We start from the raw sequence: 19,547 nt of genomic DNA on the forward strand, positions 1-19,547 counted from the left end.
TTTTTCATTCTCTTAAATGTGATCGTTAACCGAATTAATTTATGCGAAAATAATTAAAAAGGTTTGTGATGAGTAATACGAGTAATTAACTCCCAAGCCCACATTGGCTGATCCGCAGGCACCATGTGTCCAGCATTCCTTACAAGTACTTCAGTCAAATTTCCAACAGTTTTAGAGTATCCAGCCAATTCTTTTCCTACCCACCATTGCTCTCGATAGATTGCCCTGAAGATGTGAAGGGGTCATATGCAAATTTAATGGCTTCATTGTGAATTGAGATAAATGGCAAAACCCTCTGCAAATCTATTAAGAAAACAGACAAAAATTTAGTGTATTTATTGTACACTGTAAATCAGTTCAAATTCCGAATGCAATGTTCACCTTTATTACAGTTATCCTTAGTTTATCCTCAGTTATTTCTTCAATGCTAACGGGTTCTTATTATTTACCATGATTGATTTGGGCACACCCAAGGAATTGTCGTACTCCGAGTTATGGACATTGCACGTTCCTTAGTGATGTACTGGATGATATACTGAGGCACACTACTGGATTTATCTTCTGTTTGATTTTCACCCATTATGACTAAATAATCCCCATGTTTGGTTGTAACTGCAAACGAAATATTTATTGTCAGTGCACCAGATCAACAAAAAATAATGACTGTGATTGACTCAACAGCTGAAGCATAAATTTTAAGCGAAAGATTTATGATAAGTACGCAGCTAGCCATTGATAAGGACATTCATTATCAATCAGATTATTTCTCAACATCCGCATTGATAAATCATTAAAATATCCACGTATCAAAAGCATGAGAAAAAATGAAATTAATTTAATTACAGATCAATCACATAAAAGTCAGCTGCACAAACAATTAAATTGTCCAGCTCTAAACAATCAACAAAACTCATGTAACGAAGCTATCAGAGAAATTACAACAAATAAAAACTAAATAACATCCCAAAAACATTTTATATCACTATTTTTACCTTCTAAACATTATAACACTTATCTAATATTGGGTGAATTTATAGCTTGAATTTTGAAGTTAGATTTTTTGAATTTAGTGCTATTTCAAAGACTTATATTTCAACAAATTAATCAATCACTTTTCTAAGAAGAAAAAGATAGCAATATCTGAAATTCTATTAATTTTTAATAATAAACAGAATTATAAGCTGTTTGCAGAATAATAATGACGCGTAACATATTTAAAATTTTGAAATTAAATTTATCGTCTGCTACAGTCGAAAGACTTTCGATAATCGAATCGATCGCGACTGGCGAGTGTCAACTTGAAATAAATGAATATGCGGAAGGTTTGAATTCTTGGAAGAAACAATAGAAGTATTTTAAAGCGTTCTGTTATGAAGACAGAATAATTATAAAGCGTTGTCATACATATGGGTATTAACTTCTTTGATATAGTTCAGCTATTTTCTTGAATACCATATTTATTTTCAGTTTTCAGTAAATCAGAATAAGAATGTTATTTAGATAATAAAACTACTGAATTAAAATGGTTGGGCGCAAGGCTCTAGTTTCACATGAAAAAATATTAGAAAAACTTTTAGATTTTGATATTTTTGAAGAAGACAAAACATTAAAAACTAGAACGAACAATGTGTGGCAAGAAGTGTGTAACTCTTTTGACAATTTAATAAGCGTTGTAAATTTATTTAATCATGTCAAACAAGATAGGCATAATACCCTCACTTATTATAAAAGATATAAGGGCTTGCAAGACACTATTATAGATAATATAGAAGAAGAAAACCATGATTATAACATTAAGATAGATGGCTGCGAATCAAAAAAAAGAAAAGTTGAAAAACAGGATAATGAGATTGAAAGAATTGAAAATGAAAGTGATACTGATGAAGAAGAAATTCCCAAAAAAATAATTATGCCAAAAAGTGACAATAAAAAATATAACTTAGTTTTTAATGTTACAATGACAAATGATCAGTGGTCCACAATCAGACCAATACGAAAAATATATGATGATGGACGCAAAGGGGAAGTTTTGCAAGATAGATGGTGTGATCTTATGAGAGATTTGATATGGAATGAGACAAAATTACCCTGTGCTTTCAGCTTTGAGAGACACTGTGTTGGTAATTATGATGCCTATATAAAAATAGAAGGTCATTGCACCGATTGTAAAGCAAAAATAACTACAATATGTGAAGTAGAGCCAAAATCAGGTGATTATGATGCCTATATAAAAATAGAAGATCATTGCACCGATTGTAAAGCAAAAATAACTGCAATATGTGAAGTAGAGCCAAAAGCAGGTGATCCAGTAATATTCGAAGTTTTTACAACAGATTCTAGAAAGATACCCCATTCAAATAAAGTGAGATTGCAAAAATCTGCCAAAGAGAATGTCGAGAAAGAACTTCTACATCAAAAACCTAAGCAGTGGAGACGAGATCAAGCTAGAAAGTTAATGTTAGATGGTGATCCGGAACCTGCCCACCTGTGCAAACTTTTTCAACTCCAAAATGCTGCACAAGATGCTAAAAGCAAAAAATTAGGAATCAAAAGAAGAATAGGCTTGTTTGAATCTCTTACTAAAATAAAAAATAATGTGGAATTTAACCAATTTGTAAGAGGTATTGGATACGACAAGTTTTTTCTAATGTACTGGTCACCACAACAAATAAGTGTGTACAATGACATTTTAGACAAATTAAACAATGCCGTATCATTAGATGCTACAGCATCGATAACTCTTAAGATCAATAGACCAGATGGAGATGCCAGTGACGTATTCTTATCAGTTATGTGTACACACATTGATAAAATGATTGTCCCAATATGTCAAGCAATGTCTGAGAAAAATGACACTTGTTTTTATACTTTTTGGATCCAAAATTGGGTACAATCTGGTGCCAAAATTCCAAGAGAAATGATTACAGACATGAGTAAGGCTCTACGAAATGGTGCTTGCTTGGCTTTCAACTGCATATCATTTAGAACATACATTGATACGTGCCTAATGATTTTACTTGGAGAATCAACACAGATTAAAATTCAAACCCAAATAAGAACAGATATTGCTCATCTACAACATGCTGTTGGGATGTGGCCTTGTTTTACAAAAGAAAATGCCAAAGTAAAGCAGCTGTACATAAAGAGTGTTGGATTTTTGTCAACTGTAAAAAAATAAGATATTTTTGAAAAAGTCTTTAAATATATTTTGGTTGTTGCCTACAGTGAAACTTATAACGATAACTGTCAAAAAGCCATGCACTATTTAATTAATTTAATAGAGACTTTTACTCTTGATTTGAATAATTCTACAATATTTAATAATAATGAAAAAGTAGATGATCATAATGTTTTAGAAAATGAAGATGACAATAAAAAAGATTCACTAACGCACACATACATTGAAGCAATCAAATCAGCAGTTATTTCAAAAGTTTCGAACGAAAAACTTTCATATGTTGGAATTCAGAATAATGATTATTATTTACTAAATTTTGGTGACAGGCTGGTTGAATTATCCAAAGAATTTGTCTGTTGGACAAATGTCATGCAGGAACATTTTCAAAATCCTCATCATGTATCATTTTCAGCCCGGTCAGAGACATATTTTGGAGAATTGAAGCGTTCTTTATTGCACATGACATTGAGGCAGGATAAGGTTCTTGTAGAGCACTGTCGACAAATAGAGGCTGACATGAAGTTAGTCAGAGCTGCAATAAACAATATAAAATTAGAAAACAAAATAAAGCAATCAAAAGTAGATTATAACACTCAGCAATTGATGGTAGTAGAACGTTGGAAAAATAAATTTTCCAACATTGACTTTGAAGATCTTTTAGACGATGCTAATTCTTCAATACTTATAGGTAAAAATCATTCCACTGAGTCAATAATTGAAAAGAAGGATTCCCAAATTAATGACGATGCAAAAAACCATGATTTTTCATTCAACACAAACGCCTCTGAAGACTACAATGTGGCACAAGAAGTTATTATACATACAAGTTTGGAAGATCACAATTCCAACATCAGTTGAAAATGCACTCTTCAGCATTGTTATTAAATGAAAAATCACTTCCTGAGGAAAAAAATTTAACGCAAGATGAAAACCCAATTGTCAAAACTGAAACAGTTGAAAAACCTAGAGGCATTCATGTTCGTCCCAATCCTGAGATTGCTTTACGCCTGCAGCAACCCAAGAATACGAAAAGCAATGGAAAAAGAAATATAACAAATGGAAATAAACAGACTGAAAGAGCCATGAAAAAACAAAAAAAAAATTTATAAACACATGTGCGTTTGACACTTTGACGGAAATATTTAGTAGTGCATGTTGTAAAGTGATTGATTTTAGAAACTTTATAGAACACAGTCAAAATGATGTGAAAGCAAAAAAATATTCATGCTATGCGAGTACAGTATTTAAACACTCAATATCAGGTGTGAATACGGTACTGTATACAAATAGATCACACATGCTATATTCGTTGTTCAAACCAGACTGTAATATTGTAAATTGTTATGTTAATATCAGTCAACTTCTTGAATTACTGATGGGCGAATATGAAAGTACTGTTGAAAAAGTTACATGTCAAGATTGTGGACACATGAATGAATCCAAAAAAATAACAACCTTTTTACCAAATTTGAAAATAGCTTGGTTACAGAATTATCAAAACCTTGAAGAAGAAATAAACAGATTTTTTCAAGACAAAATTCACAACTGTTATAATTGCCATAAAAGAATTGGATTATATACGCACTCTATAGGACCGTATCTATGGATTGATACTGATGAAGTATACAAAAAATCTACATATGCACAGGACGAATTAAAAATAGATGCAGAAAACTTCGATACTGATTTGAATGACATACCACAAAGAATGTCAATAAAAGATGAAACTTTTGTGTTATGCGGTGTAGCAAAATATGTTCCTCCATTAGATTCCAACGGAATGGGACACTACGTAGCATATTGTTTAACAAATTATAACTGGGTGGAAAGAAATGATTTAGTTAAATACAAAAAAATTTTATCACTTCATCCATCAAAAATCAAAATAAGTGGCATATTATACGTCAAAAGTGTGCATTTAAAATAATCTAACCTCTTGCAAAAAAAAAGTTTGCTTTTTTTTATTAAGCTAATTATGAAATTCGCTTGATTATGATCTCATGAACTATATTTATTTAAATTATTGTTAAATACTTACGTCATTACAAAGTAAACTTCCAAGCCAAGAGGAAGCAGCTAACTATTTTAATAGGTGTTACTGACTAGTCACGGAATCATGGATATTTTATCTTTCTGCTGATTTACTCCAAAATTATATAGTCCGTGTTGATTGGGCCTGTTTAAGCATACATACATTTGAAAAAAAAAGAAAGAAATGTAAATATTTATTAATAAAATAGTTCTTTGTTTCAATTCTTGAAAATTTTAATTATAAATTTACACATGAAGTACAAAAAAGAAAGTGAATCCTTCACTCTTAGTGACAAAAGGGAATTTTAGAAACCTTTAATTAATTATATAATGAGTAAACAGATGGTGTTACCTTCTGGGAAGTCATGAGCTGTTACTTCAGTGCCAGGAACTCGATCCGTGTATCTTACCCATACTCCAGGATTCAACACAGTACTCGTAGCGATAATGTGAATGTGATCAGACTCTTTGAACTCTTGAAATACTCTACCTCCTGAAAAAAATATTAATTTTGTTTGATTTATGAGAGAACTTTTACTTAATGTTAAAATTATTTTATGCATACTGAATTCAATTCAAAAATTTAAGCTTTCTAAATTAAATACTTAATATGATCAAGTTTGATAAAGAATTTTTTATGAATGATTTATTAATTATTTATTAATTAATATATTAATTATAATATAACAGTCTTTAATAAGTTTTAGTAAGAATCCAATCATTTTCAAGAAAACGAAATACAGACCTGATGGCAAGATTCCTTAACAGTATGATCACCTTCTATGAAATGTTGATAAGTCAGCTTCTCTCTGGAGTTGTCTTGATGTTATTAGCCTAAGATCTATAAGCCTGAGTATCCTTGATCATTAAAAAGTTATGTAGCTCTGCATAGCTATCGTCTGTACCACCCCAACTCCATCAATAACTTACATAAACTGCAAAAGATTACTAATGAGTAAAAATCATTAATATCATATCAACTATCTCAATATTACAAACATACCGTGCCATGAAAATTTTCTACTGTGAATTGAAAAAACTCCAGCTGAACTAAATTATTTTTACTCTTACGTGCAAGCTCTTGAAACTTCTCATACTCCTCTTTATTGTTAATTAATTTTTCCAAATATGCGTAGCTATAAGCTCGAAAGAAGCAATTGCCATCTAGCCTTGTTGTTCTGAAGAAAGAATACTTTTGAGCCGAGGCTTTTGCTTTCAAAAATTTATATCATCTGTACATCCACTTTCTAATGCGTTCAAAAATTCCTTTTCACACTTGTCATCAGCACTTCTTTTTAGGCTTTGTGTTAGAACTCTGAGAGTTATCAATGACCACCAAGCTACATTGTCTCAAAAATCAGACACTACTGATTAAAGTGCCTACTTGACCTTGATTGTGAAATTGATGCGCTTGTACATATTCAGGAGGTGAATGCATCACCGGTAGGTCAGATATCATTAAGCATTTCTTGAAAAAGCTATCGGTATATATACTGATTTGTGTTTTGAGTTCCAATGGCAGGAACCTGTTGCGTACTGAATGAAAGACTTCCCAAAACAGTGATTTGTCCATTCTGTTCCTTCAGCCTTTCACTAATCATGGTCAAACTTTCACCTAATAATTTCAAGTATGCAGCAACATCAATTGGCTGCAGTTCAATTGCTCTGAAGATTTTCATCTCATTAGTGGGATCTCTTACTGCATCTTTTCCTGAATAAATAGACTGCGGTGATAACTTTTTTAAATCTGATATACGAATAATGTCAGTCTTCTTTTTAGGATTTAGGGTTTAGGGGAGTCAGATGAAGGTGATTTCATTATATCTGTAACATTTGAAGTACCTTTTATTTTTTATTGAAATCGTTTTCAGATTTTAAGAGGAGAAACTACTCTTTAGTGATAAAATTACTGCTTTTAGTGATAAACTATCTCTATCTATATCTCTTAGATTATAAAAAAAAGTTCAAAATCGTATTTTATTTAGATATCTAACACGAATTCAATAGAAAAAATGAATAAACTAATAATTCAAAATAAATACTGATACAGGTGTAAAAGTATGGTTATATTTGACATAAAAAAGCTATGTTTCAATTGTCATTCAATTAAAACATAGCTTTTTTGTCGACTCATATGTTCAACTTAACACTGTAAAACCACACAATAACCTAATGATGATAAAAAAACACTTTATCTAATAATTATAGAAACACTTACGTTAAGAAAAATAACTTCTAAAGTCCTTCCGTGCGTGTAGCATCAGCTGATCTGCAGTTGATGATGTGAGTATCACCTTTATTCTGTCGCGCATGCGCAATGCGCAAATAATTGGCTTGTAAATGCCACGACGGTTTTTTATGGTTTACAATAATAATTATTGAATATTTTTAAGAATTAGCACGCGGACAAATTAAATTAGCGCAAGGGCAATTTTTTCACGCTTGGTAGAGTAAAAAATAATCATTTTTCAAAGAGATATGGCTATTTTAAGTAGAGGAAAATTGAAAATTATATTCCGATTTTTCCTGGGAAAACGAAAAACGGGCTTATAAATTAATTAACGTAGGTCGAAAGGGCTAATTGAGATAACTACAGTAATGGGCAGCAACAACGCAATAATTGGCAGGCTTGGAACAGCAACGGAAACAGGGGGGATCAGCAAATATTCGATCACGAAACTGGGAGATACTACGATGCACCGCAATATCTGGATAGAAGAAATGACACTAATTGGCGCAATAATCATCAACAACATAATGATCAAGCCCAGAGAGGTAATTTAAACTACCAAGAGGCTCGCCGCGACCCCAGGATGGCGAGCCAAAGCCAAGGTTACCCGAGACAGAACCAAATGCACTCAATGCAAAACCAAAGCACCAATCAAGTCCAAAATCAACAGATGCCCAGAAATACGGACCAGCAGCATTATCAGCAACAATTACAGGCGTACAACGAGAACAAAAACACGAACCCAGCAGGTCCGAGCAACAATCAGCCGAAGGTACCAGTGATGGCAATTTTGACAAGACCAGAGAACTATGAAGAATGTGGTCCACAAATGTAAAGGATCTCAAAATATTGATTGGGAGGACGACAAGGCCACAGCAGTAAGGATAAGAATACCAGTTGGAACCACTAAACCATGGGTGGAATTCATGATTGACAACGGAGCCACAGTAAACTTAATTAAAGCAAGTGTATTTGATGATGATATGCCCATCTGTACTGCTGACGCTAGAGAGCTAGGCGGAATCACAAACCAAACTGTGAAGACGTACGCATCAATATATTTAGACATCAAAGGCACCCCAGTGAAATTTCAAATAATATCGGACGATTTTCCTATTCCATTTGATGGGATGTTAGGACGCAATTACCTAAAGAAAGAAGAAGCTGTAATATCGTATTACAAAAATGCACTAATGATAAGCGGAGATGTAATGCACCCCATACCGTTAATTGGACATGAAGAGGAACACAATCCGAGAAATATTAAGAGAGGATATAAGTGCAAACAAACAAATGAAGTGCTAAAAGTAGAATCTGCTCTAAGTGAGAAAAGTGAGCCTATTAAAAAAGATGATGAGAATGTAGCCAATCAAATTGGAGGTACCGTAAAGGACATAATCAAAGCCAGAACCCGACAAGTGATCCAAATCAATCTGATAAAAACCGTACTAAAAGAAGGATATATACCAAGAATAGATGTGGGAAACAAACATCTATTTCTAGGAGAAGGTGTAGTAACTAATGTAAATAATACTTGCAAAATGATGGCGATCAATACAAGCGAAGAAGACGTAATCATAGAAGTGGATCCAAAAGAACTATACCATTTGACACAGGACCAGATTTTCTACAAGAAACTGACAGCGAGTTTAATGGCGACATGATTGTGGACCAAATAAAGAGACTAGAAAGAGTAAAAGAAGCAATCAGAAGAGATCACTTAAATCGAGAAGAATTAGACATAGTCGATCGAGTCATCGAAGACTACTAGGACCGATTTCTGCTCGCAGGAGACAAACTTCCATGCACAGATATGATTGAACTTCATATACATCTAGAAAACGATGTACCCATCAATACCAAGCAATATAGACATCCTCCGCAACATAAGCAAGTTGTAAGAGACAGCGTAGAAAAGAAATTGAGAGACAGAATCATAAGAGAGTCTAATTCTCCGTGCAACTCACCTATTTGGATAGTACCCTAGAAGCCTGACAGTCATGGCAATCCACGATGGAGAATGGTTATTGATTTTAGAGAATTAAATAAGAAAACAATCAAAGATGCATATCCATTACCAAATATTGCAGATATCTTGGACCAATTAGGAGGTGCAACGTACTTTTCTATCTTCGACCTGGCAAGTGGTTTTCAACAAATACCAATGGCACCCGAAGACTGCTATAAAACTGCCTTCACCACAATCAACGGACATTATGAGTACACCAGAATGCCAGAAGGATTGAAAAATGCCACAGCGACTTTCCAAAGACTAATGGAAAAAGTACTTAGAGGACTTCAAAACGTTGAAATGCTTGTGTATTTAGATGACATCATTGTTTACAGCAAAGATTTACAAGAGCATGAAAGCAGAATTAGAAATTTGATGCAAAGACTGAGGGAGGCGAAATTAGTTCCACAACCAGACAAAATTGAATTTTTCAGAAAAGAAGTGGGTTTTCTAGGACACATAATCAGTGCAAGAGGCGTGGAACCAAATCCAGAGAAAGTTGCAGCCATAGCTAAATTAGCCACACCCAAAAATGCAAAGAATATAAGAGAAGTACTTGGAATGTTTGGCTATTATCGAAAGTACATGAAAGATTTTGCTAAAATTGCAAAACCATTAAATGACTTATTGAAAAAGAATGAAATTTGAGTGGACCGAAAAGTGCGAGGAAAGTTTTGAAAAATTAAAGCAGTGCCTCATGGAAGAACCCATATTACAATTTCCCGACTTCAATCAAGAATTCACTCTGACCACTGATGCATCAGACTACGCAATCGGAGCAGTCTTGAGCCAAGAAAAGGACGGATTTGATCACCCAGTCCAATATTTATCGAGGGCACTAAACAAAGCTGAAAGAAATTATTCCACCACTGAAAAGGAATGCTTAGCGGTACTATATGCTCTACATCAGTTTAGACCATATTTATTGTGCCGTAAATTTACACTGGTGTCCGACCATGAAACTTTAAATTGGATGCATAGCAGAAAAGACCCTGGACAAAGACTCATGAGGTGGATGTTCAGGTTCACAGGTCATGAATACACATTTAAATACAAACCTGGAAAATTAAATAAGAATGCTGATGCTTTGTCAAGAAATCCTCCAGAAATGACTGAAAAGGAAATTAACGAAAATTTGCCAAGAATCAAAGTAATGGTAATTGATGAGAAAACAAAGGAAGATCAAAATAAAACTAAAGACAAGGGGCCCATGCAGGACAACGGCTTTCGCAGTAGAGCTCAATCAGCATCCGAAAAGACCACTGCACCCCGACCCAGAGGCAGACCCATAGGGGCTAAAACAAATAAAAAACCACCTAAACTAGATCATAGCGTGATAGCACAGAGAACGAGAGCAAAACGCACACAGATACCAAGTCCAGTAGGGCAGTACATTAAACAAGGAAAAGCAACCAAAACATTCAAAACCGGTTGAAGAATCGACAACAGAAATGACCTCTGTCAAAGCCAGAGAGTTGCCAGAAAGTTCGTCCAACATAGATTCAGACATTTCTATGACAGTAAACCCGTCTACAAGATCATGGCTATCGTCCACAGCCAACGAAGACAGCGACTTAGATAAACCATCATTGCCAGACCCTAGATACAGTGGGTTACGAGTGGAAGACTCAGAAACAACAGAGGAGGAAAAGCAGGAAATACCAGAAAATGAGGTATTCTCTTCAGAGGACAATCAAGACAAAACTATAAGTAATATTGCCATCGAGTTAAGTGCAGTAGAAGGATCTCATAGTGAAGAAAATACTGATGAAGACTCAATAGAAAACCTGTCCGTAAAAACAACTCTGACAAAACAGGAAGTGGAAGAGGCTAGTAGAAAATTTGAAGAGAGTATGAGAAGATATGAAATGGATAAAGGAGCGGATATCAGCGAATCAGGGACTGAAATAGAGATACAACTGGAACTACCTTCGCATTTCTCAGATGATGACAATGTGTCAGAAGACGTGCGTAAAACCATCTACATGTCGGACCCAAGGTTCGAAAACGAAAGTGACGTAGACGATGTATGGAGAAAAGGAGTCCAGAAACTAATAAAACGAGCACGAGAGAAACTACAAGAAGCATCAGGTCAAGAAAATAGAGGAGATGAATCAGACATCGACAGTGTAACAGATATTATACCTCCACCAGTAAGAAGAACCTTATCTGTGACACCTACGATAAAAAGTGTCAGCCCTACAGCCAACAGTACACCCCGAAACAAACTCAAAAGCAAAAGGAAACCAGGAGTACTGAGCGAGATAGAGGCCGAAGAAGGGTCAATAATAGACATAAGATTTTCGAAACCACCGGAACCAACCATGCCATTTCTTATACCTACACCACCAGTCTTGGAACCGCTAAATAAAAATTGTGATTCCCACCAAGTCGATGAAGAATCTGACAGTGCTTTAACCCACATGACGGCAAGAATGATACGAGCTCCTCACAACATAATCACTGTGAGAGAATGTCTCACACACAAGAGGGACAACCTTGTACATTTTTTATCAGCAGATTGTGACAACACGTGGTCCGTCACCAGACTGCTAGAAGAAATAGGAGCCATTGATTTAGCAAAAATAAAAAACAAGAAACCAAAGTCAGGACAAGTGATAATTACTCCTTTTAAGAAACATCACATATTTACGGTGATAGTGAAAGACGAATACTTCAACGCCATCAAAATACCGAATCTACGTGAAGCACTCATGAACCTAAAACAAATACTCGTAGAGAAAAGTATCAAAAGCTTTCGAGTGGCCAGAAAAGGAGATGTCTTGGACCAACTAGGATCTCCAACCATCATAGAAATGCTCCGTGAACACTTTCATAGAAGTGGGATAAGAGTAAACGTGTGTTATGGCAAGGCAGAAGTACCACCTGAAAAACACAGGAAAGAGATAATCAGTCACCTTCATGATAGTTTAACAGGAGGACATAAAGGAATAAACCAGACTTATCAAAAGATAAGAGAGCGATACTATTGGCCTGGAATAAGGAACGACGTTCAAGACTACATTAGGCGATGTGCGAATTGCCAGGAACAGAAAATAGAACGATTCAAGACAAGAGAACCAATGATCATCACGGACACACCAATAGAGGCTTTCGACAAAGTGTCAATAGATACCGTAGGGACACTTAGAATGACACCGAGAGGAAATTGCTATTTGCTAACCATGCAGTGTAATCTAACAAAGTACCTCATAGCAATACCCATCAAAAACCTACATGCAACCACAATTGCTGATGCATTGGCGAAATACCTCATTTGCCAGTTTGGAGCGCCGAGAGCAATACTTTCAGACAGAGGAACCAGTTTCTTGTCGAACATAGTTGAATCTCTACTAAAGTTATTTAAAATAAACCATTTAACAACTTCAGGATATAGACCTCAGACAAATGGATCACTAGAAAGAAGTCACGCTCCGCTCATAGAATTCATCAGAATATATTCTGAGAAATGTGATGATTGGGACCATCTGACACCATTTGCCACCTTCACGTATAATACTAGCATACACGCGGCAACCAATTTTACCCCTTTCGAACTGGTTTATGGGAGGGTAGCGCGTTTTCCCTTAAGGATACCATCCGATGAAAAATTAAGAACCTATAATGTTTACATGCGAGATCTAGTACTAAGATTGAAGGAGAGAATTTTTAGCAGGCGAAACCCAAATAGCTAACAAAGTCAAAACAAAAACGAGGTATGACAAGAAGGTTTGACAAGTGGGTGGATATGCTAGGCTAATTAACGAACCCCGAGTCAGTAAGTTTGACGCATATAGAAACAAACCCTTAAAAATCATTGAATTCATTGGTAAAAAAATGTTATTTTAGAATATTCTAATGGCAAAAGAATTAGAAAACACATTGATAAATTAAAGCACGTAGAGGATAACTCTGATACCAATTCTGATTAATTAACCGCATATAAATGTAAATAAATTATAAATAATATATTTATAAAATTAAATTTTATGAACTATCACTAACTCATATCTAAATTTGCAGGATGAATAAATTAAATAAAATTTTGATCATAATTTTTAATATAATAATAATGACCCAAAGTCAACCCACATATCAAATAGACCCATTGGACCCGAATCCTGGCATCTACTTCGAGAGAGTGGACGTCATGAGGACAAAAAGAGCTGACTGGAAAATTCAAATCTACATCGACGTAGATGAATTCATGCAGACACATGCACCATTGGAGTCATATAAGGCCGTCTACAATAGCTGTTTGACGCGAATCGAAAAGACCAAATGCAAACATGCATTAGAACTAGATCTCATAAAGTTGAAGGACCAAACCTTGAAAGAAGTGCAAAAACAAATAAACGAAACCATTAAAACAATGACACACCAATCGTATCCAACAGTGAGAAACCCCAGAAGTATTCGAGTGAACAGAATAGCACCCCTAGGAATAATAGGCTCAATAAGCAAAAGTTTATTCGGTCTAGTCACCTCTGATGACGTGGACAACATCAACAAGAACATAGGCACGTTATTTCAGGACCAAACGAAAATCGTGCACATAAAGGACCAAAATGCGCACATAGTCTCAGCGCAATTTGAAGAACTATATAATATAACCAAAAACCACCAGAAAGTGCTCCAAGGATTCGAAGCAAGCTTAACCAAAACAGTAAACAAAATGATAAAAGAAGAAGATGGACTAAAACATCTAATAGAAATAACCGTATATGTGAGATGCCTAGAATCAACACTGGAACACTTAATAAAAAGCAACGAGAAGGTCTTAAAAGTACTCAGATACCTGAAAGAACGAAAGATCCATCCGGAACTTATAACAACAAGCATGCTACATCAAATTATGACGGACGTAAAAAGAACCAGCGAAAATCTGGACTTTGCCATACCCACAGAACACTTGAGAATAGAAGAAATAACCAAAATATCAGAGGTAGACGCAATCCATCAAGACGGAAGGACCATTGCCGTGATACACGTATCCCTAGTGGACAAAGAACCATATCAAATCTACCTACTACATTCGGTGGCAGTGCCACAAAACGTGCAAAATCAAGCAACGGAGATAGTATACGTGAAACCATCGTACAAATATTCGGCAGTAAATTCTAATCAAGAAAAATACGTTAAATTCAATGCGGAACCCACAATCACATGTACCAAAACGCATTATGCCCTCATATGCCCAACACTTGGTCCACTTGAGAGTACACCGACGTCGAAAGACTGCGAAGTAACAATGCTATTGAACCCCAACACGGCAGCACTAAAAACTTGTGACATAAGATATGGAACCAATGCAAAAACCCAATGGAAATATTTAGAAAATGACCAATCCTGGCTATACTCAATTATCAAACCAGAACAAATGCGAATTTCATGCACGAAACAAAGAGACACAACAATAAAACTGGAGAAAGCCGGTATAATACGACTCTCACCAACGTGCGTTGGAAGGACCACAGACAGCATGATATTTGGACAAGAAACCAAATCCAGTCAAACCACATATTTGTATAAACCCGAAATTAATTTAAAAATACATGACATGTACCCCATTCTAAATGAAAAAAACCAGAATCTTGATCACAATGCACACCAAAACATTAACATAATTGAACCTAAATCTGACTTTAGCCAAGCCAAACCCCTAAAACAAATGATAGAAAAATTAAGTGAATTAAAAGAACATAAAAGGCGAGAATATAAAACAAATACACTTCTATATAGTGGTCTAACCTTCCAACTGGTTATGATAGCAGGCATAATAGCATTAATAATGGGAATGAAATGCGGAATGATCATACCCTGCCCAAAGTTAAATAAGCAAACATATAAAGTACCCCAAACTAACGAACGAAATCGCGATAACCCCATAATTGAAACAAACCTAACAGAGACCCCTAGCACTTCTAAAACAAGATGTAATAAATTAAGTAAATCTAAATCATCCCTAATAGAAACCCAATTTAAAAATGAAGCAGAATGCGATTATTAACATAACCCTGTACATAAACCAAGCATTAATACCACATTCCCTAACACCCAAACACAAACAAATCTATATTTACAGAAAGTGGGAAGATGACGACGTCAACCACAAGCATATCAATTTTCTGCGACATGCAAGTACCAGTTTGGACTGTTGTGCGAGAATTTGAACAAGTTGGGAAACCACGGTGCATTTTTACCGAAAAACACCGAACAGACCCCGGAAGCAAAAAAATGAATGTAACTTATGATACAATAATGGAGACCATGCGAGCCAGAGACTTGAAAACCATACTCATAAGAGAAAATAAGTTCAGAAGACCAGCTAGAGCAGTACCAGTACCGATAAGAAGGACTCTACCCAATGAGAACATCCCTATACCAGCAAAAAGAAACCCTTCAGTCCAAAGCGAAGTACGAGTAGTAACCAACACGCAGCAAACAAGGAAAATGACTAAAAAAAGGCTATTTTGCATTTTACCATACGAGACAAAAAGGGACGTTTATCATACGGATACGTTCAATATTTTGAAGAATCTGACGCAGAAACAGCAAGGAAAAATAGTGACCCAATATACAAGGCAACCTTTGCTGAACCTAGAAAGAGAAAACAGAGCGAAAATGGAACAAATGCAAAATTCCACCCGTATTCCAAGAAAGATATCGACATAAGTCTGTATGAATTGGATGACCAAATTTGCAAGCAACAATCTAAATGGACCAGTTGCGAGAACCTCAAGGCAACTTCTTCCACCGGAACAGTAACTCCTCAGCATGTTCCCATGCTAACTAAGATCAGAAAGGAGGTTAAACCGGAAATAATTCAACAAAAAGTACCAACGATAAGCAACATCGTAGAACCAAAACTACCAAAACTATCAAAGTTACCAGAGCTGTCAACACCAAGTGACACCATAGAAGTCGAACCAGAACGAGACACCATCATAAATCAAGAAAAACGTTTAATTTTTGAACTGGACTCAACTAACTCGTATTTTGTAACTCGCGTTGAAAATAAAAATACCCTTAAAAATGTTTTAGAAAAGATGGATGTAGATGAAAACTCTAAAGAATAAAATTAAGTAAAAACCCCATTGCAACAAAAAATATTTCTCCTCCTATCATGAACCTAATTAACAAACTAACCGCACATACAAAAACACACAAACACAACACGAGCATTAAACAAACACAGAAATAGAAAGGGGAACATTAATGATGACAATGTGTGAGTCACAAATGACCACATTAACTGAAATATCCCCGTTAATTCTATCAACAAAGGTTTAAAAAGTTGAAACCTAACTCACACGACTCACGTAAACACACAATGTTTTATCTCCACATACTTGGACGTAGTCCACTCCTGCATAGCGTTGAACCACATGCAATAATATCTTTTAAATCAAGTTGAAACCTAACTCACATAACCCACTGAAACATAAAATGTTCTGTCACCACATACATGAACGTAGAATTTTTCTTTTCCTTTATTCAACTCACACATTCAGACACGAAATATTGTTGTCTCTTGATAAGCCATGGACGTAGCCTGTAAGTCAAATCCACAAACTAAACTTCCCGCTAGCTAAATAGAGCAATCAAGGAAATAGGTGAATAAGGCCCATTTTCTCTTGCTGTTAGTGGACCTGTTCTGCTACGTCTCTTGAATTTATTTTCTTTCTCATAACTCAACCTAAAATCCACACACACACACACACGAATAAAAGATAAATGATGACCAGTGTTTTCGCAGGACTGATATCTTTCATAAATACAAATTAATACACTCACACAACAAAGCTTAACCCACACTACCCAACCCACATAACCAAATTTCCATAAATAACCAACTAAGACCAAATAAAAATAAAAAGAAACCAACATCATCAAACCCCATAATAATAAATTGACGAAAAACTAGGAACCCCTAAAGATAAATAAACTGCATGACCAAATATGCTACACCATACCATACAATCATACCTTTTATCTTTCATTTTCTCTTTGTTACAGGAAAATGGATCAAAACCAAGTGGACGTCTTAGACATTACGGACATGGGAGGCACCAAGGTCCACATAAAATTCAAAGGCAGAGAGGATAGCGCCATGAAGAACTTCATGACACATGGACCATGTGTCATTTCTATCAAATCGACAGCAACTCCATATCTATATATGGCAGACGTGCAATATGCAAATGAAGACGACAAGCAAAACGCGCTCAAAGCGTACACAAGGCCAAAATCGCACAACACAATGAAAAAAATGGGATACATAGAAGGAAAAGGACTAGGTAAAAATCTACAGGGTAGAATAGAACCAGTAAAAGCCATACCCAACGAACACAAACAGGGTCTAGGTGCAACAGCCCTAGACTATTATCAGGACCACCAGAACACTGGATTCACCGAGCAAAAACAAATATTATCAGCAATCCTGGAAGAACCAAGAGAAGTGACGAGCGCAAATAAAATAAACGAAAAGTCCATAGCAATAAGCATAAGGGGAAACCCAACACACATAGCAGCAGATCTAAAACAGTTTGGACCATGTGATATTGAAAAAATATACACGGACCAACAAGGACGCACCAAGCTGGTAGTCACGTACCATATAACACTACATAACCAAAAGGCAATGGACTATGTGATAAGGCAAATAAAGAAATCAAACAACATGACGCCTGATACAACTACAAAGGACCAACCACTATTGGCCATTCTTACACCCATGGTACCAGCTACAGGAATGGTACCACAATCGGTCTTACCATTTTTACCAGCCGCTTTACGAACACCATTATTTGCAACGCCGACAACACCACCATTATCGGCAAAACCGCAAACCAAACCAAGCGAGAAACCTGTACCGATGCCACCAGTAGTAACCGGACCATTGGATGATACAGCGGGACTGCGACTCTGTGCCCAGGTACCGTTGGGCATGAAATTCAAAGAGTTCGCGAGAATTTTTGGCATATTTGGACCATTGGACCATATAACTTTTGTGTTGCACAAAAATCAAGAACCAGGCACACCATTCCGCAAGTACCTCGCTTTCGTGCAATACTTTGAAAAAGAACACGCGAAGAAGGCAATCGACCACTGCACCGAAAGATTCAAACAGAGATGGGCGACGCCGAAACATGTTAAGAATCAAGATACACAATACAGGAAAAGGCACCATATCTGCGGAAAACTCGCTGACCACAGAAACAAATTGGACCATGAGTTTGTGTGCAAAATACAGAACGGAGAAAAGTTGGAACTACACAAAAATTGCGGACAATACTTTGAGTACAAACACATAGACACCCATGCAATAGAATGCAAAGGGATTCTACAAAAACCCATAGAAGAAGAGAGGTCCACGCAAAACGACCAGCAACACGCAACAGACAGAGAGGAATCCGCATCGCCTGATCTAATTATAATAGAAGAAATGGACCTGGAAGAACTGCAGCAACATGGCGATACAGACCCACTAGAAACGACAATGAACCAAAATCCTAATCCAGTAAGAGGAGCAGAACAACTACTATGGTTCAAGGGTAATGAAGAGCAAAACAACGAAGAATAGGAAGACAAAATGAGTCTTTATAGTTATGCGCAGCTGTCACAATAAATTTTTTTTCTTTCCCCTTTCTTCTACGAAAACTTACATTATATTACATTTGTAAAATGGTACCAAAAATAGCGGGACCCAAAGAAATAAATAATATACTTTTATATTTTTATACTACATTAAGTTTTTGATTGCAACCCTCATGTATTCAAATAAATATAACATAAAATATAACATTATAAACTAACAAAATAAAGTATCTAAACATAAGACAATTAGTTAGCGCAGGAAATCGAGAAATACTAACAATTTAGCATGTAAGACACCCAATGTAAGTCCACGGACCACAACAACAAAAGTAAGTGGAATAGTAGTTAAAACAATACCCAAAAAAAAACAAAACAGAGTAATTCGATAAACCCCACTGCCACCCACCCTAATAAAAAAAAGTTTTTTTCCTTGGACTCACATAAATCTCGTCAAAGGCTGTTCTCTGCTTAGAATCCCATTAATCAAACACACCAGG

At 35.7% G+C, this 19,547-nt stretch overlaps 1 protein-coding gene and 1 pseudogene across 1 annotated transcript in view; one reads left to right on the forward strand and one right to left on the reverse strand.

Annotated features, from left to right (window-relative positions):
• The window catches only part of LOC116417705, a 33,494-nt gene extending 14,296 nt beyond the window's left edge, over nt 1-19,198 (forward strand). Inside the window, exon 2 of the mRNA XM_031932246.2 lies at nt 17,470-19,198. Within this exon, the coding sequence (XP_031788106.1) occupies nt 17,474-19,036 (1,563 nt within the window). The 5' untranslated portion in view covers nt 17,470-17,473 and the 3' untranslated portion in view covers nt 19,037-19,198. The remainder of the gene's footprint in view (nt 1-17,469) is intronic.
• On the reverse strand, nt 5,533-6,888 carry LOC116417698 (annotated as a pseudogene).
• Nucleotides 19,199-19,547: the final 349 nt, after the last annotated feature.

This window comes from Nasonia vitripennis (genome assembly GCF_009193385.2).
Source record: "Nasonia vitripennis strain AsymCx chromosome 1 unlocalized genomic scaffold, Nvit_psr_1.1 chr1_random0006, whole genome shotgun sequence".
NCBI lineage: Eukaryota > Metazoa > Arthropoda > Insecta > Hymenoptera > Pteromalidae > Nasonia > Nasonia vitripennis.